At 44.0% G+C, this 26,547-nt stretch overlaps 2 protein-coding genes across 6 annotated transcripts in view; one reads left to right on the top strand and one right to left on the bottom strand.

Annotated features, from left to right (window-relative positions):
• CHFR (checkpoint with forkhead and ring finger domains) overlaps positions 1-5,443 on the top strand; it is a 51,565-nt gene extending 46,122 nt beyond the window's left edge. For all 4 annotated transcript variants that reach the window (XM_077920593.1, XM_028709511.2, XM_028709509.2 and 1 more), the window contains one exon: positions 620-5,443. In XM_077920593.1, the coding sequence (XP_077776719.1) occupies positions 620-662 (43 nt within the window). In that variant the 3' untranslated portion in view covers positions 663-5,443. The remainder of the gene's footprint in view (positions 1-619) is intronic.
• Positions 5,444-8,162: 2,719 nt separating this feature from the next.
• Positions 8,163-26,547, bottom strand: part of LOC114586617 (uncharacterized) — a 47,801-nt gene continuing 29,416 nt past the window's right edge. For both annotated transcript variants that reach the window (XM_028710270.2, XM_028710271.2), the window contains exons 2-7: positions 24,450-25,429; positions 17,807-17,858; positions 17,585-17,687; positions 17,298-17,461; positions 11,818-12,063; positions 8,163-10,623 (exon numbers count right to left, since the gene is read on the bottom strand). In XM_028710270.2, coding sequence (XP_028566103.2) covers positions 9,862-10,623; positions 11,818-12,063; positions 17,298-17,461; positions 17,585-17,687; positions 17,807-17,858; positions 24,450-25,429 — 2,307 coding nt within the window. In that variant the 3' untranslated portion in view covers positions 8,163-9,861. The remainder of the gene's footprint in view (positions 10,624-11,817; positions 12,064-17,297; positions 17,462-17,584; positions 17,688-17,806; positions 17,859-24,449; positions 25,430-26,547) is intronic.

Below are 26,547 nucleotides of genomic sequence, written 5' to 3'. Positions count from 1 at the left end.
CTCTATAGGAACTTAAATCTGTGTGCATTTCAGGGTCAGGGTAATGGTTCTGCCAGAAAAAAAATGCATGCACAACTTTTTCTATGCTTCTGACGAGAGATCATTTTCCTCCATGATGCTGTAACTCCAGCACTGGAATTATATGCTCTGTGCACCTAAGCCCAGTCAGCACTCTGGCAGCTGCATTCTGGACCAACAGAAGTTTTAGAGTCTAATGTGGGAAGGAAACTTCACAGTGCTAGCTCACTTTGAACATTATAATAACATGAGCTGCCCAGAAATCTGCCCAGGGGCTATAAACAGTTTCAACAGTTCACATGTGGGGTGGGGATGATAGTGTTTTTCTTTAAATTTGACATTAACCACCCTAAAAATGCTAGCCTTCACTTAAAACAAAAGGTGGGGGATAGCACTCAAGATTATAAAATGTTGAGATAGCTGGAATCTGTCCAGGAAAATCCAGAAACCGTAAGGTGAATTTCGTTAAAAGTAGCTCAAAAACTCCCCCCCCCCCCCCAAGAAGCAGCTCAGCAACTTTGCCCAAAAAATCAAATCAACTGTTGTTTGCTTGTTTTCTATTGTTTTTTAAAATTTTAACTCAAGTCTTTTGTTGTTCCAGGAAATTCAATCACATCTGTGAACAAACACGATTCAAAAACTGAAGGTGTTTTTTGAGGCATTTAACTGGCCTGAATACTCGCAGCCTGTAAGAAAGGAGGGGGGAATTAAATCTGCAATACTGACCGTACAGTTATTGTTTCATTGTTCCCTCATAGCAGGGAGTTGGTTACTCTTTTTACATCAGATGCTCTGGTGTATATTTTTGATTTGTAAAATGTTTTTCACAGTTTATGAGCAGGTCAGTGTCTTTTTTTCCTTTCCTTTTCCTTCAATAGACAGTGTGGAACAAGCAGTTCATTCATGATTAGTCTGCCCCTGCTTCATCATGTTTTTGACTTAATGACATCATCATTGGACTGAAGGATTCTAATGGCATTGAATAAAGTAGGGGGAGTCTACACTGTGTGGCAGTAATTGCGCCGTTCAAATATATTGAGAGCTATTGTTTGTGGGGTGAAGTAGGACTACAGGGTGGGTGCAAAAAGTTGCTAGGCAAGCGATAAGCTCCTTCTTGAAAAATAGATGGGCAGCAGTAGTTATCCACTCCACCCAAGTGGTACAGTGGAGGACAGTCTACATGGTCTTGCTAAGGGGATTGGTTGCATGGCCCTTCAATCAACATGGCTGTCAAAAAAAGATCACAGCTGGATTTGGCCTGGCCCATCCAGTTTTCAGGGGCGACTTGTGATACCCTGCCCTTTCTTGCAACATTTGCTCCTGAGTGCTGCAATGCCCAATCAGCGCAGTTGAAATGTACCCTTTTTATTTGTGGTGGTGATGAGATAAATGGGAGCAATCTCTATTTATTTTTGGTCAGGTCTTTTGCTTTCCTGGAATCCCTGGGGCTCTGCTCCCTTCTCCTCCCCTTAGATACGTTTGCTTTTCAGTCTTGGGACCAGAGCGATAGCAAGACAGTCCACCTTCTTGTTTTGATATCCGTTGGACTTTTGAGATCAAAATAATAGTAATCCTGGACCTTGTTTTACGAAGCGAATGTGTTCATGCAAGTCTTTCTTTTCTTTTTTAACAGCCATTGGGAGAGAAGTGGAGGTAATATTTTAGAGCAACCCCACCAATTGTTGACATTTGCTGTCCCCTACTTACAGCTCAGTTACACTGGAGACTTGTTATTCCTTACCTAGACCATAAACGTGGTCTCTAGATAGTTGTATGGAATGGGCACAATCCAAGCAAGGTCAATAACTTTTAGTTGCTGGTGCTGTCAGTAGAACTTAATTTTTTTTAAAATTTTGATTGGACCTCCCCTTATTCTTATATCTCCTGCGTTCTTTTCATTACACATAGAGGAAAGTTGTTGTTTTTGTCTCCGCCTATATGATAGGCACGGTGGTAGAATTGTGCATCTTATTCTAAGCATTTTTAAGCTTTCCTTTTGACTTAGAATTACACACAAAGCAGTACAAATAATAGGAATTGCCTTTGAAATCAGGAATTGCCTTTGAAATTATCTGTGCATGAATACATTTCTACTTTGCAAATTATCCTGCAGATTGTAACAGTTGGATCAAGGCAGACTTGAGCAGGGTAGGATGTAGAAATAAGTTGCTTCCTCAGCCCCCCCCCTCCTTTTCTGGAATTATGTTGCTAAATTAGCAATGCCGCCGTACAGCAATACACTAGATGATGCTTTGCATTGTACATTTTCACAATGTAAGTTTGCTTTTTAAAAACATCAGTGTGCTGGTAGATTTAATAATGCCAAGAGCACGGTCTTCCTTTTTGTAATAATGGGGCATGGTGCAACACATTAACTTCCCATACCCTAAAACAGTAATGTGGGAACTCACCCAAAGAGAAAGCCAACAGGCTAATCCAGGATGTTTGCCTACCCGAGTGTCCTTTAAGGGTGGGTCAAAGGTATTACAAAAGGATTTGTCACTTTTAAGTGTGTAAAAATGTCGTTCTTTCACTCCTGGCTTTAAAAATGTAGAGCTTCCAAAGTGTAATGGTTTACTAACCACATCCAAACCATTTGTAAGAGAAACTTATTCCCCACCCCACCCCAAAACACCAACCTAACATAATGTGCGCCTGCTCACTTGTAGCCATAGGAAAATTTTAAGTGGAGTGCCCTTAAACCTTGATGCAGTCAATTGACTGGATGCTCTAGACTGCATCCTAAACATGGCTTAGTAGGTTTAAATCTGGGTTCATGACCTGGGGACCCTGTCCACACATCCTGTTAGTGGCGCAGGAGCCATTTCCCTGTACAGTCAAACCTTGGTTCTTGAACGCCTTGGAACTCGGATGTTTTGGCTCCCGAACGCCAAAAACCCAGAAGTTTTCGAAAGCTATACGTCCGACACGGCTTCCGATTGAGTGCAGGACGTTTCGAACAGTTTCGGGAGTCGAATGGATTCCTGGAGCGGATTAAGTACGAGAACCAAGGTACAACTGTATCCACTTCCCTGACTTGAAGATGCAGGAGAGTAGGGTGGGAAGAACACATGCTTTGTCTATCCACTGCAGTTTGGCCTGCGACACTATTTTAGGTCCTTTCCACCTCTCCTACATATCTCCAGTCCAACATGGGAAACTGCTACGGGGAAGTGGTCTCTATGTTATCAGTAAGTTTGAAACAGATTCCCAAGCCCAGCCTGATGTCAAGTTGTATTCTTAGAATATATGGTGCTTTCATTTCCCGAAATAATGTTAAGCGTGTGCTGGCATTGGAAAGACCAAAAGGCAATACTGCACAATGTAAAATACATTACCTTTTGGGAAATCAGAATTACTGCAGGATTTCATTCTGAAAGAAAAGGGTGAAGACATATACAGGACAGAAGAATGTTTTTAGTTGATTACTGCTTGTTGTCTTAACTTAAACTCTCCAGATGTTACACTTAAAGAATTGTTGCTGGTGTGCTGGACCACAAATCTGGCAACTATCGTCAATAGAGTGTAAGAAGCAGCTTACTGCCATGGAAATATCATGGTGTTTGAGAAGCGAAATAACAGCTTTTTCTTCATGCATACATTTAAATTTAGAGCAGTCCTTGCTTAAACAGGCTTCCCAACCCATCTGACTTAAAACTTACCCAGGAAAACAATAGACAAATATGCAATATTATAAATTATGTAATAGTACCCAATTACATGTCTGCATATCTGTATTGTTGTACTTGGCAGAGTAGAAGTCAGTCCAGAGCATAAGGACAAGTTTGTCACAATCGGGATGATCCATTTGGGTAATGCTGCTCCAAGCATGTATCATTTCAGGCTGCAATGATGACTTCCATGTCTGAATGCTTCTCCCACAATCACAAATATTAGCATGTCAGAAGTAGGGGTTAATCTTTTCTTCTTTATAAAGAGATTTTTTAAATTTATTTTTTTGTGGGAGAATACTCAAACATGCAGTCAGGAGACTAAAAGTGGAATCATCTTCTGGTTTTAGGTCATCTAGCAGCTTACACTTAAACTCTTCTGTGGTAACAGGATTCACTTAAACTGCAGCCTATAACTTGCCAAGTTGCAAGCTCGCAATCAGTGGGGTAGTTACTAACATTTAGCAATGTGAGTATATGATATTAGGGATGAAGAGGGTGAGTGAAGTGTCTATCTTGAACTTGCATCTTGTAAAGCTTTTGCAGGAAGCATGGGTGGATCTGGCTTTAAGATGCCTGTTTAGTATCTACAAAATAGTATGGAATGGCCTATTTTTAAGGGGAAAGCTGGTCCGGAATAATCCTTGAAGTTGACAAATGGAAAATGTGCATTTAGTTTCAGTTCTGACACTTGAGTTCTGTTGTGTGTGTGTGTTTAAAGCTTTGGAGAAAAAATAGCTTAAAAGTCTGCAGTTACGGAATCCTCTAAGGCTGAGCATTTCCAGCTGCTTGGTCTGTTTCAGCTCAGCATGTGCATGTGAGCACATTTTTTGCATATGTGAAAAAAGGGAGCCCCTTGCACATCTGTCTCCAGGACATGCTTTGCATTCCCTGTTGCTTCTTCCTGTATTCAGAACTGGCTTCCAGCAAAGAGTTTCTTTCGATTGCTGGAAGGGTGGAAAATTATGGGCTCCCCACTCCCCTGAAAAAATAGTGCTTTATACTTGACTTGTAATGGTTCACATTAGGAACATATATTCCTGCTCTGGGCACATCAATACCATGTTATGAGTAAAAAGAAATTGAAGCAATTGGCTGTGCTGCACATCAGAGGGCTGTGAATCTGATGCTACCACACTCCACACACACACACACACACACACACATATACACACTAAATCTACTTTTTCTATGCATTAGGCGATTGAAGTATTGCAATGGAATGAAAAGGGTTTTTTGTGCGTACGCTGTATCTTTTTTAAAAGAATGAAAATAATTAATATTGCCAATGTTGGTGGGGCTGGATTGACCTTTAATCTTTAATATGCTCTTTTAAGTGTTGAAGAGCACCATTGTTCATGGGTATTACATACTCTTACATGTTTTAGTCCTTTTTAAAAAAAACAAAAGCAAAAAAAACAAAACAAAAGCAAATTGTATGGTTTGGCCAGGTGATATTTTTTAGTTAATGTGTTAACTTCTAAAAGTTGATGTTTAAAAACTGTAAATGGTTTGGCATATTTTAACCTCTCTGAAGTACAGGCTTCACCTCCCTTCTGTAAGAGAGAGACAAAACACTGGGAGTTGGGGAATAGTCTGTTCTTAGGATAGATGTGGAAAACAGGGAGGATTGTGTATTGCTAAATAAGGCCTAGTCTCCTTCTCTGGGATATTCTTCTGTAAAGAAGGTGGGCAAATAGTTCTTCCAACTTTTTTGTGGCAATGTCAAGGATTAAAAAGTTTACTCATGAAAACTGCTTCTATTTTCTTGTTTCTTTGTTGAGTTTCTATTTTGGCTTGGTTCCCTCCTTTCTTTTGCCATTAAAGCTCAAATTTTGGACTACTTCATGTGATACCGAACTGTGTATGATGACATCTAATTTCCTTTCTTTCTCTCTCTCTCTCTCTCACACACACATATATATATACTTATACATATACGTACTACATACTGTTACGGCAGGGAGAGGAGTGGGGACAAGGGCTTTTGTGGTGGTGTACATTTTTTTAATGCGGTTATATTCCAATTTTTTCCCCTCCAGGGAGGTGTAGATGGTTCTCCCCCTCCTCATTTAATCCCTGCAGCAGCCATGTGAGGTAGATTAGGCTGAGGCAATGACTAGCTCAAGGACACCCAGTGAGCATTTAGGCTGTGTGTCAATTCGTCTCCCAGGTCCTAGTCCAACATTCTAACCACAATTCCATACAGGCATGTGGCCTCAGATGTAAAATGTATAATAATAATAATAATAATAATTAATAATAATGGAATGATACTGTGACTCTTGCGGGTACCCAAGTGCAGATACCGGCCCTGATTGTTGCTTTCCCTGTCATCTATGGGTGATAATTTTTTGAGGCCCTCTGTTGTGTGGCTCTGAATTTCAGCTCCAAGATCTAACCCAAGCTGAGCCTCTGGCTGCTGCAGGAATTCTCAGGAAAGGTCCAGTATCATAATATCTAAAGGGACCCAAGGGTCATCTAGTCAAAACCCCTGCAATGGAGGAATTACAGCTAAAGCATCCATGACAGATGGCCATCTAACCTCTGCTTAAAAACCTCCAAGGAAGGGGAGTCCACAACTTCCCAAGGGAGACTGTTCCACTGTCAAACAGCTCTTACTGTTGGAAAGTTTTTCTGTGTGTTTAGTCAGAATCGCCTTTCTTGCAACTTGAAGCCATTGGTTTGAGTCCTACCCTCCAGAGCAGGAGAAAGCAGACTTGTTCCCCCTTCCATGTGACAGCCCTTAAGATATTTGAAGATGGCTATCATATCTTCTCTCTTTTCCAGGCTAAACTTACCCAGCTCCTTCAAGCGCTCATTCTAAGGCTTGGTATCCAGACCCTCGGTCATCATAGTTCCCCCTCCTCTGCACATATTCCAGCTTCTTAGCATCCTTCCTAAATTGTGATGCTCAGAACAGGACACAATATTCTAGGTGTGGTCTGACCAAGGCAGAATAGAGTGGTACTGTTACTTCCCTTGATCTGAATAGTGTTAGCTTTTTTTGCTGCTGCATCACACTGCTGACTCATCAAACCACATAGTTTGGTAAAAGGCTAAAAAAGATGGATCTAGAAGCTACTTGCCTTTTCTGCGGTCCAGAATGCGTGTCGGAAGGGAGCAGGGAAAGACCTTTATTGACCAACTTAGTTCACTCATTCAAGTACCCGAGGCAAGCTGATGGGTCGCAACCCCACACTTTTTGCCTCCATTGTCTGAACCCCACTTCCCACCCCACTGTGATCCTAATCTCGAGCCCCACTCTTTCCCATTCCTAATTCCAAGTGACACTGTCCCCCATGCTACTCATAGCTGCCAACCTTAATATACAGTGCAGAAGCAAGACTAAACTGTTTGGAAAGGTCAAGAAGACAGTTTGCCTATAGTTTAGTTACAGCACAGTCATGAAGTAAATGCCACTGAGTTCAGTTGGGCTAAGAACATGTATAGGATTGCATCTTCAGGCTACAAACCTTGGGAGTCTACCCCACTGAACTCAGTGGGAGGTAGTCTGCATATGATTGGCACCAGTTAAGTTTTAGACCTACCTCTCCTACACTGCCTAGTTTCAAATCCATTTGTTGAGCCATTTTCTAAGACACAATACCATTCCCTCCGTCCTCACTGCAACAGTGGAATGTCTTGCCCTTAACATAGGGCTGCAACTGTAATAGACCCCTTGGTATCTCAAACAGTTGTGGGTTTTGTTTTGTTTTTGCAGAGCCATATAATATTAAAAAAGAAAAGGCTAAAGACTGCTTGTTGACTTCTGGATGTTACCCATTCATCATGAAGAAGAGAAATGTATGAAAATTCCAAGTTCAAAGGCACTGTAAATGTGGTTCATACTTGGTCCATAGCCATGGCTAAACTCCACTGCTCATATTTCTATAGAGACCACATGCATGATTAAAACGCACGCACACCAAAAATGCTCCACAACTGCTATCAATACTGATAAGATAAAGCAGATGGAAATTTAAACAGCAGGTGAAACCATAAATTAGTCTGGGCAAAATCAAGGCTAAGTACATTAGGAGGAGCCAGACTTAAGACTCCTTAAGCATAGCAAAAATGAAAAATTGCTCCATTTGATAGGGTGGGTTAGATTTTTCCCATTCCTCCCAGGGCATCTGCTTTGCAATAAATATTTGGAAGCCTTCCTCAGCTGTCTAAACCAGGTACAACCAGAGAGAGCTCCCCAAGATGTGATCCCTTCCATTCGTGTATAGCAAAAGCCCTTTGAAGAAATGCAAGTAATTATACATTTCTTACCAGGTTACCATTGGGAAGCAATTAAAATCCTTAAGGGGCTATTAGGTATAATCAAACTAGCAGGCTTTCCTTTCATTCAGCCTTAAAATACACACTTCATTAGAATCAGAATTGCACAGCTGCTTGAAGCTGAAAAGTCTCTAGACTGCCCTGGTGGTGACAGAAATGCATTATTTAGTAATGGAAACAAAATGGTTGAAGAAGCAAATAGGTGTTTATCAGCAATAACTAGCTAGATTGGATGTTTAAAAAACAACACAGTACAAACAGAATATTCATCACATGCTAAAAATAGCTCCAGGTTGCAACTTATTAAAGCACTTGACAAACATGACCTGCTTTCTCAAGGAATACTGGGGACCTCAAAGCAACTTTTTTTTGTGGCTGTGAGCAAAGCATACCCCAAATATCCTCAAAGACACACTTACTTCCTAGGCGCCCAAGAACCCTTGACAAATGTCTAAGGATGATTTGAAAAAACTAGACCCACCAGACCAAGGACTGCGAAATCTGTATGGATGTTTAACTGAACAGGAAGTTGCACTTGCAATGTCCCTGGTGATTTATTTTTGGGATTGTGAGAATGTGTGCGCAGCAATGTGTTTTTGACAACACTAGTGCATAGCTTGGTTGTAGTTTACTCAGTAATAGCAGATTTATTCATGATTTACCACCCAGCATTTTGCCATGTATATATTTGCAAGAGGTAAAATATTCTGAAATGGAGATGCACGGATGTGCAGCCAGTTAGGATTTCCCCCACCCCCATTCTTAAGTTGCATCTCCACTCTTTATGATCTTTGCAACAATGAACAACAGTGTGTATGGGGCAAAAATGGGTGTCGGAAGAAAGGAGGGGACAACCTTTGGAACTGTGTTTATTGCTGCAGTGAGAACAGGCATATATGAGGCAAGCATATTGGCCCTGGCCACTGTGAATTGCCCTAACAGTAGTTAGCTAGGTTTGATGAGCTTCTAGTTCCTTGCAGCTGGTATTCTTTGAATAATGTGCAATGAGAGAGTGTGTTTTACCAAAGTGTGCATTCATCTCTCCAAAGCTGCCAGGACTTTCCCCAGATGATACTATTAGTGTACTTACTGTATGTTGCATCACATGCAGAGAAAATCCTCCTACCCCAAGTGGCAGAGCCTTCTGCAGGATTTAGGAAAGAAGCAATCCTTTTATAATGCAGTCCTTAAGAATCGCCAGAACTACCATCGCTAATGAGACTCTTGACAATCCTAACTGTCTCACATCTAATGTAGTTTTACACACAAATGCAGTAAAAAAAACCAAGCAAAGGTGCTGTGCATTTTGTTTTGTGCTCATGTAGCTAACCATTTACTTCTTTGTGTGTGTTTCTTCTGCTAAACACAGTTCTAACTGGTACCCACTGCCACTTCCCTGTCCAAGCCACAATCAAACTTCAGTAAGGAATTGTGCGATTTCCTCCAGCTGTGACTAGAATTTGGTTGATCTGTTTCAAAGTATTATGTCCAAAACAGCATGCCTCTTTTCAATGCAAGCCTGACCATTTGCTTTCTGGTATGGTGTGGGAATAGACAGTGCTTCCATATTCATCACAAAAACTTTAAGAAAGCCTGTCTTCTTTGTAAGAAGTACCAGCCAGGTAGTCTTGATAAGCTCTCAATAAGCCAACAAAAAACTAACAGTCATTAGATGCAGCTCAGTGAGAGGTGGCAATGCAATGGGGTATAACTTAACACACAATCTATTCCAACATTTAGAGTCAAGGCTGCCCAAGCACATTCTCCACGTTGTATGTGCAGTGCAGCTTCCATTCCGTCTCAAAAGGAACATGTGTCTTTATTGCTTCCAATTGCACAAACCTACAACCTTCAGTGTCAGTTCTGATACCCAAATTTGGAGGAGTTACTGAACTGAAGTTTGACACAACCGGTGAGAGGCCAAGGAATCAAAATTTGGGTGAGAATTAGTTGTGCCGGTGTCTGAAACAGGGCCATAGTTTTTATCCTTGTAACCACTGCAGCTCTTCAGGGAATCACTGTGTGAATTTGGGTACTCTCCCCAAAGATCAAGGTCTGCTCTGATACTGGTGGACTCAACTGAGCTTTCTTGAAGGGTTAGGTCCACTGGCTGCTCATCTGCAATGGTCATCCCCATATTATTATGGATAACATTTGGCTCAGATAAAGCATCTGCACATTGATTCACATGCTCTGCTAAAACCAAAGGCTGCTGATCATCCCCTTCCTCAGAAATAACAAAAACAGGTTTGGGTTTATCCATTTCCAATGAGAGCTCCTTGGATTTTGAGCCATTGACTATGTTGCTTGTGAACTGGATGGGTCCTTCAAGGAGGTCTTCGGTTCCCTGGCTTGGACTGTTGACTGGAGATCTTGCGCCAACGTGCTTTGCATGATCAGACAGCCTTGGTTGGTTACAGTCGGGAGAACTTGTTAAAAACCCAAAGTAAGGGTTTCTGAAACGGGATCTTTTCAAGTTGCAGCTGTTGCTTAGCTTGCGTTGTTTCTGTGCCGAATACGTCAGTGGGTAAGATGCAGCGCTGGCCGATGAGTCTAAGTAAGCCGGTTCAGAGATGCCGTCTATTTCTGCAGCTGAAGTTACTTTCCGAGTGGCTGCAGTCTGGTCTTTCGTGGATGCAGAAAAGCCCTGGCAGGAGCAATCATAACGTCAACTCTGATAATCAGATCTGAGGGAACTACAAGTGAATATTTCTTAAGAAGTCGTAAAAAAAAGGAGCAAGGGGTCATTTTGCTCTATTTCTTCACTGTCATTTCCTTCTCTGCCTTGTGCATGATTGCCTTTCCCACGACTTAAAGGTCAAAGCAAAAAAGGGGGGAGACACACATGCACATGTGGGAAGGAGTGTTCTGAAGGTAAGAAAACTCCTGTTAATATTTCACAAGGTCTCCACCATTCTTTTCTTTTTTTCCTATTACAGAATCAAAGTCAGGAATGGGGAACCTCTGGCCCACAAGTTGTTGCTGGACTATAACTCCCATCAATCCTGACCATTGGCTATGTAGGGCTTGCTATAAGTGTCACTCAGCTGGTTAGTACTGGTTAGCTGGGCAGGGATTGGTTGCCCTACAGAGTTCTCAAGTGAGGCTTTGCTGTTGGTGCCTATCAGCTGTTGGGTGTTGACAGCAAGCCACATTTGCCAAGGATCAATTGGGAGAGAACTTTTAAGGCTCCTGTAAAGGCTTCCTTTAGGGATGCGGGTGGCGCTGTGGGTTAAACCACAGAGCCTAGGACTTGCTGATCAGAAGGTCGACAGTTCGAATCCCCGCGACGGAGTGAGCTCCCATTGCTCGGTCCCTGCTCCTACCAACCTAGCAGTTCGAAAGCACATCAAAGTGCAAGTAGATAAATAGGTACCACTCCGGCGGGAAGGTAAACGGCATTTCCGTGCGCTGCTCTGGTTCGCCAGAAGCGACTTAGTCATGCTGGCCACATGACCCGGAAGCTGTACGCCAGCTCTCTCGGCCAATAAAGTGAGATGAGCATTGCAACCCCAGAGTCGGCCATGACTGGACCTAATGGTCAGGGGTCCCTTTTCCTTTAAAGGCTTCTTTTGCACCTGTGCCTTTACCTGCCCCACACCTGATGCCATAGATGGCATTACATGTGCGTCAGATGGTTATGGCTCTGTGAAAATGACCACATGGGCCACCCACACTGGGCAGGTGCTAGACTTGCAGGTGCTAGATTCTTATTAGCATGCAAGCACGACAGTACTAGTAGGGGAAACAGGCTAGACCTGAAGCCACTGGATCAAACTTTGACAGCAAATCTGCTGGACACATTCACCTTGCATCCCCAGGGCTTTCTACAAATACTTACACTGCTGTTAACCAGTTTGGTGAAAGGGCTGTTAGTAGCCCAGCTGCACCACTTTTTCTGTAGCTGAGGCAATGGAGCTAGTAAGTCATGAAAAGTACGAGCACGCCATGTTCGCTGACTTGGGCAATGGCTCTCTGTCTGTGCCACCCCTATATTTGTAGCACTGGTGCCAGATTCCGCTGGACCTGCTGTCAGCCAGTCAGAAACTGAGCCTGGACTTGTGATGCTTCTCTTCAGTTTTCTGTCCTAATTGAAAAAAGACAGATAAAACGAAAATACTGCATGTGATACCTTTTATCCAGTTGGCCAGTGAATTTTCTTCTAAAATCCATACTTGAAGCTCTGACCCAATTAAAATCCCATAGCTCAGTCGGGTAGAGCATGAGACTCTTAAACTCAGGGTTTGGGGTTCAAGTCCCACGTTGGGCAAAAGATTCCTGCATTGAAGGGTTGGACTTGATGACTTCATAGTCCCTTCCAACTCTACAATTCTATGGTTCTGTGACTTTTACTTGATTAATCAATTGATTAAATTCACAGTATTTTGCATATGAATGAAGGCAATTGTTCTGACTCAAAAACATATGCTTCTTTTCTGGATCAGCTTTGCCCAGTGTTGTGCCTTCCAGATGTTGGAAGATAGTCCCCATAATCCCTGAACATTGACCATACTGGCTGGGCCCTAGCTGTACCACTGACTCCTCAGACTGGAAACTCCACTCCCAAGTTCACAGGCACCGGTCTCTCTAGTTACCTGCTCCTATAAATAGCATAGAACCAGGGTCCTTCTACATGCCAAGCACATGTACCTTCAGTCCTAAAACAGTTCTTGCAGATTAAAAATTGTAGTACAGTGGTACCTCGAGTTACCGTATTTTTCGCCCTATAGGACGCACTTTCCCCCCTCCAAAAATGAAGGGGAAATCTGTGTGCGTCCTATGGGGCGAATGCAGGCTTTTGCTGAAGCTTGAAGAGCGAGAGGGGTCGGTGCACACCGACCCCTATCGCCCTCCAGGCTTCAGGAAGCTATCAGCAAGCCTGGGGAGCCCGCGGGAGTTCCCGCCGGGCTCCCTAGGCTTCGGATAGCAGCCTGCTGCGCGGGGAGCGCTGAAGCAGAGCGCCCTGTGCTTCGGGCAGACATCAGGCAGCCCCACAAGCTCGGGGGACAGTGGGGAGGCGCAGTGCTGCCATCCCACTGTTCCACGACCTGGTTTGGATTCCCTGACCTGGTTTTGGGGGGGAAATAAAGGGGGGGAAATTTCCTTTATTTCCCCCCCAAAAAACTAGGTGCGTCCTATGGGCCGGTGCGTCCTATGGGACGAAAAATACGGTAATTACTTAATTTGTTCTGGAGGTCCATTCTTAACCTGAAGCACCACTTTAGCTAATGGGGCCTCCTGCTGCTGCCGCGCCGCCGGAGCTCGATTTCCGTTCTCACCCTGAAGCAAAGTTCTTAACCTGAAACACTATTTCTGGGTTAGCGGAGCCTGTAACCTGAAGCGTATGTAACCTGAAGTACCACTATATACACATACACAAGCCCCCCATCGACACTATGCATTTGAATAAGTATTATGCTATTTCAAGCAGTCATGGCTTTCTCTGAAGTTATCCTGGGAACTGTACATTGCTAAGGGTGCTGAGAATTGTTAGGAGACCCCTATTGCCCTCAGGGACCCACATCTCAAAGCTGGTTCCAGTACTGATTCTTGCAGTAACAATGGTCTTAATCACAAACACTTGTGAATTGCTTAAAATAATAAAAAAGGAAAGAAGGCTGAAAATACATCAAATGGCTTGGGCATAGCTCTGGAATCGTATTAACACCTTATAATGCCATGAGAATTAATCTGGAATCGCCGGCTTGGCTCCCCCTATGCCCCAGAAGTGAAACACTACTGGAATAATCTCTAGAAGACAGAATCAGTTTTTACATGGATTTCAAAACTCGTTTCCTGCACAGACACACTCTTGACTCTCAACAGTGGTGGATTAGCTTTCTTGCTGGAAGCATAAACTCCCAACCGCTCCTGTTTAGGGTGACCACGTCTCATGCTTTATAGAGGACATTCCTCTTTGTAGAGATGTCAGAGGACAGGCTTCTGTGCAAAAGTCCTCTGTTTGAAGGGCTGACTAATATAATAATAATAATAATAATAATAATAATAATAATAATAATAATAATAATAATTTATTATTTATACCCCGCCCATCTGGCTGGGCCTCCCCAGCCACTCTGGGCGGCTTCCATAAAAACCAAAAATACAATAAAATATCACATGTTAAAAACTTCCCTGAACAGGGCTGCCTTAAGATGTCTCTTGAATGTCAGGTAGTTATTTATCACTTTGACATCTGCTGGAAGGGCGTTCCACAGGGTGACTAGTCTAAGTCAATAACCATAACAAAGGAGAGCAGGAGGGGATTTGAAGTTCCCACCAACAATTAGCTCCTGGATATGAGGCTGAGCAGCCACATGTACTAGCAAAGGTTATGCAAATATTTTGTCCCCCGTTTTTTGGCAATCCATTAAGCGGCCAAGAATGGGTTGTATCCAATGCTAGTCCTACTCAGGATAGACACATTGAAATTGATGGACATTGCTAACTTGGGTTCAATAATCTCAACAGGTCTGTTCTAAATAGCATTTAGTTAGATCCCACCTTTAGTTACTAGAGACAGCTCTTATTTCCTGTTCCTTAGTAATGGTAAATCATGGACAGCTGTAAAAATAGATGACTGACCTCTATAAAGAAAGACATCCGACCACCCTATGCTCCATTGGTGAGCCCCTTCCTCTGTTAGTGGATACTGCTGTGGTGGTGGTGGGGGGGGTTACCTGGTGTAGACAACAGCATCAGAGAGCAGCAGTGCCCAAGCAATACCATGGGGCTGCCCTAACCACCATTTTTCATTGGAGGCATTGTGGGAAATTAAAATGGCGGCTTCATCCAGCTGCCACTGAATGTTACGCAGAATGGTGGTATGAAAACACAACCCCAAAAAATGTAACAGAAGACAGCTGGGTGCTGACTCTGGCTATGAGCACAGTGGAATTACAAGCATGTCCCTATTTTCATCCATGAAGCGTCGGGCTCCTGCCATGATCAGAGCTCAGACTCACACTCCCTAGGAATCCTGGAGCCACTGTTGACCAACAGTTGCTTCTCAGTAAAAGGATTTAGATAATCTTTTTTTTTCCCTTTCCCAAATCCGCTTACGGGTTCACATTGTCTAGACAGGCATTTCAAGCGAGGGTGATCCTGGGATCTTTTTTTACTGTCAAGGTTCAAAATTTCACACCCCCATAAACATAGGCGTAACATCCAGAAAAGAAAAGAACGACAGCAACTAAGTGGAAAACAAGTACCGTATTTTTCGCTCTATAACACGCACCTGACCATAACACACACATCGTTTTTAGAGGAGGAAAACAAGGAAAAAAATTCTGAATGAAACAGTGGATGTATCATTTTTGTGCTTCATGCTGTGGCCACAGACATGTGATCTGATGGTGAATTTGGGGTAGCTCAATGCAAAGATCCTGAGGATCCATGTGGATCCATGCTTTTTAACCACATTTTTGCACCATTGCAGCCCCAGGCAACAGTGGGTGTGTGATTTTTGGGGGGCAGGCTGCTATGTGATCTGATGGTGAATTTGGGGTGGCCCAATGCAAAGATCCTGAGGATCCATGTGGATCCATGCTTTTTAACGACATTTTTGCACCATTGCAGCCCCAGGCAACAGTGGGTGTGTGATTTTTGGGGGGCAGGCTGCTATGTGATCTGATGGTGAATTTGGGGTGGCCCAATGCAAAGATCCTGAGGATCCATGTGGATCCATGCTTTTTAACCACGTTTTTGCACCATTGCAGCCCCAGGCAACAGTGGGTGTGTGATTTTTGGGGGGCAGGCTGCTATGTGATCTGATGGTGAATTTGGGGTGGCCCAATGCAAAGATCCTGAGGATCCATGTGGATCCATGCTTTGTAACTACATTTTAAGTGGGGAGTGAAGGAAAAACACAGAAGGGACAAGAGAGCGGTGTGCAGAGAAGCAGCTGGCTAAGAAAGCAGGAGAGAGATTTTACGGGAGGGAGGAAAGAAAGGCAAAAGTTTCCACAAACCGAAGCCAGCTTTCTCTCTCCTCCTGCATGTTTTCTGGCTGCCTGCGAGGAGCACGGAGAGGAATTAGAAGGAAAGACCTCTGCTTTCCCCTCTGCTTGCCTGGAGGGGAGGGGCTTTCCCTGCTCTTTGTTCCGTTTGAGCAAACACAGCAACGAAACAGAGGGGGGTGGGCAGTAAGACCCTGAGGCAGAATGCAGGAAAGCAACCACTTCCTCTTTTCAGGTTTCCCTCTCCGACACAACGCACGGTTGATTTTTGCTGATTTTTGTTCCTGCGCTCCCCTAATCGGCTCCAGGGACCCCCCCCCCCCACATTCGCTCCATAACACGCACAGACATTTCCCCTTCCTTTTTAGGAGAAAAAATCTGCGTGTAATAGAGAGAAAAATACGGTACTCATTTGCTAAGTTCTGACTTGATTTAGGATAGGGAGCATATTCCTATCCTAGGCAGCAGACTATAGTCACAATTCTACCACCAGGAAATTTGGAAAATTTATTTCAGTATTTTCCTGTATGACGAAAAGCTCACAGAATTTCATTTAAATCTGTGCCTTTTCTCTTGGTCAATACAAAAAAAATTCCTTCCAGTAGCACCTTAAAGACCAACTAAGTTAGTTCTTGGTATGAGCTTTCGTGTGCATGCACACTTCTTCAGATACGAAAGCTCACGAAAGCTCATACCAAGAACTAACTTAGTTGGTCTTTAAGGTGCTACTGGAAGGAATTTTTTTTGTTTTGACTATGGCAGACCAACACGGCTACCCATCTGCAACTGGAACTCTTGGTCAATGTATTTGTGCAGACATTGCCCGCCAGATGTTTTGTACTACAACCCACATCAATCCTAGCCAGCAAGGCCAATGATCAGGAATAATGGGAATTGTAGTCTACAACATCTGGAGGGCACCAAGATGGCTATACCTATAGTGTGTGTGTGTGTGTGTGTGTGTGTGTGTGTGTGTGTAGGTAGGTAGCTAGCACAGGTTTAAAATATGTGCTGCCTTTTGTTAGAACAAAATAATTTAATGGTGGCTAAGCCTGTGGCCCCAAAAATGTTGCTGGAGTCCCATATCCCATCAGTATGGCAAATGAGTAGGGAAGATGGGAGTTGCAGTCTAACAAAATTTGAAGGTTGCAAGTTGTAGCTAAACATTGTTAAGTGGGTCCCATCTTGTATGTTGAGGTTATAGGTGTGTCCTGGCTTTTGAAACATCTGAGAACTAGTGGTTGAACATGCACATGTGAATCAAACCTTGAGACAACTGGAAGGGAAAAACATGCTTAAAAACACAGCCCAAGATCTCATTCACTGAAAATGTCTCACTGAAAACACACCAAAGGTTCCTCTACCTGTATTCTGTAGGAGGTGAAACTTAAGCCACCAGCTCCAGGGCTGGCTGAAATAATAAACACCTCGTCGCTTCCAGACTCAGTGGTCACTGCTGACACTGAAGAAGGTATATCCTGGTCTGTTTGCCGAGGAGAGCACTCCATGCTGCCATCGTAGGAAGTGACTAAAGAAAACACAAATGTGTTATTATTATTTATAGTTTAATACCATCAGGGTGTTGCTGGTTTTGCAGCAGTACTGTTCTGTACAGAGTACCGTGGCAAACCTTATACATTTGCCTGCTTACCTGCTCCATTTCCGTCAACAGAGTGGTTGTTGTTTTCATTCTCTTGACTCGGCATCACCAGCTGCAGCTCATTGATATCAACAGCGGCATTCTGGATCCCATTCTACAACTCAAAACATTCCCAAGTCAACATCTTCAGGGAGACAGCAACAAGAATCAAAGAGAGGGGAAAAAACCAAGAACCTGCACAAACCAGCAAGACCACAAACTATTAGCACTAACCTCTTGGTCACTGCGTGCATCCAAAGAGCTCCTTTTGGGACACAATTTCTTCCTGAATGGGTTTGGGGGGGGAGCAGGGGAGGGAGGGGGAAAGAGGCAAGAGGAAACGTCACATTTATGCACATTTCAGCAGCCCTTGCAGCTGGAAGTTCAGCATCATCTACTAGACCAGGAGACGGGAACCTTTGACACAGGGGTTCTCTATCTGGCCTTAGAACTCTTCCCAGGCCACAACCCACCACAGGCTCTGCTTTTCGCTGGGCTGGAATATGACCTTGAACTCTGATAATGTCTCTTGTTTGTATGGGTGGAGCATAGAGAGAGTTGTATGTTTGTAGAAGCTAGCCTACTGTACATGGATTGCTGCACCAACTTTTGCATCTGGTCCCGCCCTCCACTGGCATGTGGCTCTCAGAAGACTGTTCAGACAGGAATGTGGCCCTCACACTTGAAAAAGATCCTGCACATCTTTCTAGGAAGAAAGACAGCCAAAAATTCAGGCTACCCACAGTGGTGTTTCCATTTTTGGAGCGGGCAAAAATTGCACATTACATTCCCAGAAGTAAAATACAATGCCCAAATACAGCAACGAATTAATATGTCATGAATAAATATCTGAAAGACCTGCCTCCTTCCCTAGAAACACTCTTGGGTGCTAAGATCAGCAGAGGGTGCTTTCTTGGTAGTTCCTCCAACCTCAGAGGCGCAGAGGGTGGCAGCCCAGGAGAGGGCCTTCTTGGTGGCAGCCCCTAAGCTGTGGAACTCCCTCCCCACAGGGGTGCACCTGGCAGCTTCATTGTACAGCTTCCGGAGAATGCTGAAGATGCATCTCTTTACCCTGGCTTTCAACACATGTCTATTTTTCAGAATACACCTTATTTTTGTAATGGTAACTTGTTTTAAATAGTTCTGAATATTGTGTTTTGATGTTGTAACTCACCCTGGGATCTTAGGGTGAAGGGTGGGTGATTAATAATAACAACACACAGGCAAACAGATATGCTTTAACCTTGCATCAAAAATGTCAGCACTTGGTGTACTTCTGGGGGTAAGGACTTCAGTAATGGTGGTGCTATAACAGAAGTTCCTGTGCCACCCCCTGCTGTGTTTCCCTTGGTGATGCGATTATGAGAAGGGCCTTTCACACTGATCTAAGGAGCTGGGCCGGCTGACACAGTGAGATTTGTTCATTTAGATACCTCTGCTCCAAGTCATTTATGTTAATTTTACTTGTTTTTATTTAACAGAACTTATGTACCACTTTCCTGCCAACCTTGCAGTTCAAAAGCACGTCAAAGTGCAAGTAGATAAATAGGTACAGCTCCGGCGGGAAGGTAAACGGCGTTTCCGTGCGCTGCTCTGGTTCGCCAGAAGCAGCTTAGTCATGCTGGTCACATGACCCAGAAGCTGTACGCCGGCTCCTTCGGCCAATAAAGCAAGATGAGCACCGCAACCCCAGAGTCGGCCACGACTGGACCTAATGGTCAGGGGTCCCTTTACCTTTACCTATGTACCACTTAAATATCAAAACCTCTAAGCAAGTTTAGATACAACATACATTAAAATTACTGATAAAAACCAGCATTAAAAACAAGTTAGGCTAAAATTTTCAGATTAAAATTAACATTAATAAAAAATATACCTACACACACACACATTATGAAATAAAATGACATTTTAAAATGAATGTTATATTTATACATCTGGATATGCTTGCTTAAATAATAATAATAATTTTTAGCAAGCGCTGAGGGTAGTACAGTGCTTAATATCAAGGGGCAGGGAGTTCCAAAGTTTAGGTGCTGTCACACTGAAGGGTCAATTCCTAGCAAGTATGGAACAGTGTTAGGTGACACTGGTAAAAGTGCCAGCTTTGATTTATAGGTCAACACCAGCACATAAAATTCAGCCTGGAAATGAACAGGCAGCTAATGAAGATCTTTCCGAGTCAGTATTAGGGGATTCCTGGTACCTGCTTCGTCTCACAGCTGAATTCTGCACTGTTTGTAGCATCTGGACATATTATAGTTATCGCTGAGAAGTAGTGGTAGTAGAAGAGCTTTTATCTGGAGGGGGGTGCGCAGGGGTACACATACCCCTAAACATTTGGTGAATCTAAGTTTGGCCTCATTGAGGGGCAGAATTTCATTATAAGTAGGAAAATGAGAGTACCCATAAACATTTGGGGGGGGGGGAGCACTGAGGAGGAGGAGTTGTCTTACTCATGGAAATAACTATACACACACACACACACACACACACACACACATTTATTTATTCAATTGATATCCCATCCTTCCTCCCAAAGGAGCCCAAAGCAGCAAACACATGAACGGTGCAATAGCAAAAGCATGCTTAAAACATTATCTCAGACAGGGCTGCCAGGTTCAGCCATCAAAACAGGAATGTTTTAAAATTCCTTCTGAAAGTTAGTAATGAGGGGCAGGTAAGCTCCTCACCATTGACACGGGTGGCGCTGTGGGTTAAACCACAGAGCCTAGGACTTGCCAATCAGAAGGTTGGCGGTTCAAATCCCCGCGACGGGGTGAGCTCCTGTTCCTCGGTCCCTGCTCCTGCCGACCTAGCAGTTCAAAAGCATGTCAAAGTGCAAGTAGATAAATAGGTACCGCTCCAGCAGGAAGGTAAACGGCGTTTCCATGCGCTGCTCTGGTTCATCAGAAGTGGCTTATTCATGCTGGCCACATGACCCAGAAGCTGTACGCCCGCTCCCTCGGCCAATAAGCGAGATGAGCACCGCAACCCCAGAGTCGGCCACAACTGGACCTAATAGTCAGGGGTCCCTTTACCTTTAAGCTCCTCACCAGGGAGGGCATTCCACAAATGGGGAGCCACCACCAAGAAGGCAACCAGTGGTGGCAGCACCAACAAGGCCTCACCTGCTGATCGTAGGGTTCAAGATGGTTGACAATGGTGAAAGGGACTCTTTTTGGTACTTGAGTCCCAAACACAAACACACACACACACACACACACACACGTACGTTCTGGGTACAGGGATACACAAGTTGCCGGCCACCAAAGATAGAGAGAGTCATTGGCTCTTAACTGGTCAAGTGAGCTCCACAACCCCACAGAGTGAGGCCGGCTTGGGATCTAAGAAATACAGCCTCTTCTTTTTTGGGTTAAGTTTAAAAACAGAGGAGGGGTGGCAGCCTTCGGGGTTGCCTGCAAGGAGCCGAGAGGGAATAACAAGCTCATTCTCTTCTGGTAAGGCGGCGGGTAGCACAGAGGTTGCCGTCAGAAATGGCTCCTTGGCAGGTCAGAGCTGCAACAGAGCTTGGTTTCTCTTGCAAGGCCTCTTCATACTTCACAGCCACAGAGTGGGGCAGGGAGGGGGACCCCCAAACCCTCAGGACTCTGCAGGGCACGATTCAAATTAAATAAGGTGGACGAGCCTCTTGTTCTTGGGGGCTTGGGAAAGAAGAGGGGTGAAAAACAGCCTCGCTGCTAACCCAGGCCTGGCCTCATGGCCAAAAGTAATTAGAATTATTGGCCAACCAACAACTGAGGCTTTCATTCCTTTCCCCAACCAGTAAACAAAGACAACAGTGTGGCAAAATCTTGGAGTTTCCCAGAGAGCTGAAGGGAATGAGTGTCTACAGCAGACACACACAGATACACACACACACACACACACACACACACACACACACTCAATTAGAATAGTGCCAGGGTGCTAGATTTGGCCTGCGACTTTTGGGCTGCCTGCAGAGGTGGGGAGCTGCTACTTTTAGCCAGCAACCGGTCGATTAAAAGCAGTATTAATAGGGATGGTAACGATAAAAAAGAATAGGAGAGATGAGGCGAGGGGTAGCCAAGTTCTGGTTCTCCCAAGGACAGGCCACGGTGAGGAGAAGGAGAAAGCAGGGCACGTTCAGAAAACAGGTTATTCGCTTCTTTTGTGCAGGCTTTTACACCAGAAACGGTCGTCAGCTAATTTGGGATGTTGAGCTAGAGAAGAGCCGAGGTTGAACACTGCCGGCCTAGAGTCAGTTTTCAGTAACAGGGACTAATAATTAGTGTTTGTGTTACAGCACTTTCCCCTCCGTGCTCAGACACCCTACAGCAGTGGTCTGGGGCTTGCCGAGTGTTTACTTTGGGTCTTTTTCCCAGGTCCAGCCCAAGACATTTGGCTACCCTGAGGCAAAAAAAAGCAAAATGGCACCTTCCCAATTCCATATACAGTGGTACCTCGGGTTAAGTACTTAATTTATCCCGGAGGTCCATTCTTAACCTGAAACTGTTCTTAACCTGAAGCACCACTTTAGCTAATGGGGCCTCCTGCTGCCACCGTGCCGCTGGAGCACGATTTCTGTTCTCATCCTGAAGCAAAGTTCTTAACCCGAGGTACTATTTCTGGGTTAGCAGAGTCTGTAACCTGAAGCGTATGTAATCCGAGGTACCACCGTACAGTGGACCCTCAGGTTATGTTACCTTCGGGTAACGTAACCTTCAGGCTGCGAACGCAGCAACCCCGAAGTGTATACTTCCGGGGTTCGCCGTGTACGCATGCGCAGAAGCGCACTATCAAACCACGTGCGTGCGCAGAAGCAGCGCCTCTTCTTACGAAATTTTCAGGGTGCACATGGACCCCCGGAATGAATTAAATTCATATCCAGAGGGTCCACTGTACAGTCGTACCTTGGTTCTCGAACAGAATGCGTTCGACTCCCAGAACCGTTCAAAAACCAAGGCGCGGCTTCCAATTGGCTGCAGGAGCGTCCTGCAGCCAATTGGAAGCCACGGAAGCTGTGCCGGATGTTCGGCTTCCGAAAATCGTTTGAAAACCAGAACACTCACTTCCAGGTTTTGATCGTTCGGGAGCCGATTTGTTCAGGAGCCAAGGCATTTGAGATCCAAGGCACGACTGTATAAAAGATGGCCCAAACTGTAGCCATCTCTTTTTTTTTCAACAACAGCCATGGGACAGGGTCCTCCACCGCACCTCAGAGCAGCATGCTAGTTTAGGGGTTGCTGAGCAAGCCACAAGGCTCACATGGTTCTGTCTGCTTCTCCGTCCTTTGGCATTTGCCTCCTGAAGTGGCTAATTCACTTTACCAGCCTTGTACTTTTATTAGAAGAGATTCACCAACTGGAGCCTGGTGCAAAGGACGTAAGGTTGGATCCAGATTAAGATAGCCAGCGTGGCATCGTGGTTACAGTGTTGGACTAGGACCTGGGAGACCAGGGTTCGAATCCTGACTTGACCATGGAGCTCACTGGAAGACCTTGGGCCAGTCACTCGCTCTCAGCCTAACCTATCTCAGAGGGTTTTTGTGAGGATAAAATGGCGAGGGAGAGTAGTATGTATGCCACCTTGAGCTCCTTAGATAAAAGGTAGAATAAAAATGTAGGAAGAATAAATAAATGCTCTATGACATCCATGACTGATATACGGCAAAAATCACTTGGTTGTAAATTATTCTGTGTTTGCAGGCTGTGCAACCAGACACAAAGATGACATTTGGAGCTGTCCCTCAATGAAGGAAAGACTAAATTAATCGTATGAATTTCAGTCAATTTATTCAATCAATAAAATCTGCACAAATTTGCCTACAAGGAAAGAAAAAGGTCTACAGGGGGGAAAGAGAGTATCCTTTTTTCTTTTTTCTTTTTAGACAATAGGCATAGTTCACTATGCATCGTCTCTGAAGAGGTATTCTCTCTTCAATGTCTCTTCAAAGATAGTACGTGCAGGTGGTTTTTGTTTAATATAAGCACTTGTTTTTTAATTAAGAAGAACTCTACTGCCCCATTAGTCTGGGGTACCTTTTAAAGCAATTAAAATGTTTTTAATTTATTAATTTAATGAAGCAATCAGACATGGCTTAATAATATTCTTTTCGGCTGGTATCCCTCATTGGAAGGCTGAGAGCGATAATTCTTAAATGAAAGTTAAGGGTAGGGATCAACGAATCACTCAATTTCAGTTCTCTGTTTCTCATTTTTCCAATCTTAAATTCAGTTCTCCACATTTCTGCAGCAATTTGCATTTTTAAAACATCTTAAAAAAACATTTGTCAGCTTGTTAGTGCAAATGTAGCTCAATAACCACATTTTTGTATCCACGCTGAGTAATATACACAGGTTTACAAGCGATTTCCCTAAATATAATGCACTTTGTATGTTATTACCACTAATATATGCATTTTTATGCACACTTTCCCCTAATATACAGTGGAACCTCGGGTTACGTACCATCCTCCTTATGAACGCTTCGGGTAACGAGCTCCGCTAACCCAGAAGTAGATGCTCCTGGTAGTGAACTTTGGATGTGAGCGGAAGTCGCGTGCCGGTGGCCCAGCGGCAGCGGGAGGCCCCATTAGTGAAAGCGCGCCTCAAGTTAAGAACAGTTTCAGGTTAAGAACGGACCTCTGGAATGAATTAAGTTTGTGACCGGAGGTACCACTGTATATGCAATTTTTGGTACAGATTATTACCTAGCTGGAGAACTGCATCACAAAATTCAGAGCAATGCAAATTTAGGATGGCTGTGCTTTTGTTCAGATACTATTTCAGAAAGTGCAAATGCAGCAGGTAGGTCTTGAAATGTGAACTGAATTGAACTTCTTCCCCATCCCTAGTTAAGGGTTCAAAAACGAGTCAACAAGGGCAGCACCTACCTGCAAGCTATACAGAGCGTGGACAAAAGAACAAGTGCAAAGAAGACTATCCCTGCTATTATCATCAGCATCATAAGATTTTCTATCCCCTCGTTTGAGTCACTCACAGCAACCAGTTCTGTATCATTCTTGTACTCAAAGAGCATCGCAAAGCCTCGCCCGCGATCCGTGGTCGTGATCAGCTCCACAATGACTTCCACCATCTTCAGAGAAGACCCAAAAGTCATGTTCTTGTTCAGCGGTGAATTTGTTCCGCAGAAGCGAGAAGAGAAGGCAGTGAGGTCAGAGACGTACAAGACATCATGGGGGCAAACATCAATTGAGGACGGTGGTGTGGAGGAAGCATCTGTGGGCAAGGCCACCGTTGAAATGGCCATGTCCTCTCCCAAAGTCACATTTCCTAAATGTTGTTTAGGGCCTTCTGAATCCTCGCTTCCTCCCCTGGCAGCAAGGTGAGCAAACAGTATTTTGTCCTTCGGGTTTTGATCCCCTTGTACTCCACCAAAAATTTGTCCTGGCAAAGTGGCACTGGTAGCTCCCATTAAGGGCAGCTCACTAGGCTGAGTAACTGCTAAATCTTTGGGTTCTTGCGTTTGCCAGAATTGCTTAGACTCCTGTTTCTGAGAGGTAGCCTCTGGAAATCTGTCATCATGAAGATTATAAAAATCCTTCGAGTGAGACTCTTCGAAAATTATACCCTTAGTAGGAAAGGTGGTGGGGAAGTCTGCATTTTCCTCAGTGGGGGGAAGCTCCTCGTTTGTGTTTTTTGGAAGAGAAAGGAAACCACCCCAGACATGTGGATTTTCGCTGATGCTTTCAAACACATCGAAGTCAAAAATTTCCAACATGAGGTATGTTCCAGCAGGGATAAAGAATTGCCAAATACAGTGCATGCCTGATGAGTAATTGTTTGGGAAACCAGGTGATAAAATAAGACCTCTTTCCAACAAGTTGAACTGTGCGCCGCAAGAATAGTATACCTGAAATTAAAAGGGAGGAGATTACTTCTTAGTTGCTTTGAATAAAAAAAGTATCAACACTCTGTCACTGGCATTTGTTCCCACCCCTTTGCAAACTTCATCTAGCTGCACACAGGCATCCCATAAACATGTGGTTGGCCACTGTGAGAACAGGGCACTGAACTAAGATGGGCTTTAACTGGCACCATTAGACAGAGTAAGGCTTGTTAGTTTGTGAAGTGGCTGCTCCTGATAAATATATGCCCAGTGGTGGATTTGTCATTGAAATTCTACTCAATACTGATCCAGAGCAGATTCCAATGTACAGTCGTACCTTGGATCTCAAACGCCTTGGCTCCTGAACAAATTGGCTCCCAAACGATCGAAACCCGGAATTGAGTGTTCCAGTTTTTGAACGATTTTGGAAGCCGAACATCCGACGGCATTGGCTTCCTGCAGCCAATCAGAAGCCGTGCTCTGGTTTTCAAACGTTTCGAAAGTCGAATGGACTTCTGGAATGGATTCCGTTTTGACTTCCGAGGTACGACTGTGTAGTTAGCAGAGTAAAAACTTAAACACGTTGTAGGATTCCCAAAAAATAGACCTGAGGCAATTGCATTTCATCCAGCAGAGTTTTACTGCTACTGAAGGCAAACGAGCATAATGGTCTCAAATTCAATACATTCAGGATTGGCACTGTTTGTAAGAAATCCAGTTGCAGCAGACTTAACTTAAACTTACAATAACTTATAATAAAACTAAACCTTAACACTAAGCATATTAAGGAAGGAAGAGCGATAGAAAGAGTGAAACTCAGGCTTCTTCTGGCCTTATTATTATAGTCTGCATGACCTTGACAGAAAGAGATAACAGAACCAGTTTAAACCAGCTGTACTCAGCTTATCTGAAGGAATAACCCAAACATCACAACCCTTCTGCTTGTTTCTTTCACACAGAGAAACTTCTAGAAGCTTCCAGAACCCTCTTGAATTAAGTAGAATAGGAAAGATCTCTACACATCAGATCAATACTTTCTGCACTAAGAAATGTAAACTGACAGAATTATGGGATTTCCCCCTATGGATCAACACACCACCTTTTGCCTTGCGTAGGATTCAACTGTATTGTGAATGGACAGG

Source organism: Podarcis muralis, chromosome 16, assembly GCF_964188315.1.
Source record: "Podarcis muralis chromosome 16, rPodMur119.hap1.1, whole genome shotgun sequence".
In the NCBI taxonomy this organism is placed as follows: domain Eukaryota; kingdom Metazoa; phylum Chordata; class Lepidosauria; order Squamata; family Lacertidae; genus Podarcis; species Podarcis muralis.
Note: the sequence above shows the minus strand (reverse complement) of the source record. Positions and strands in the feature narration are given on the sequence as shown.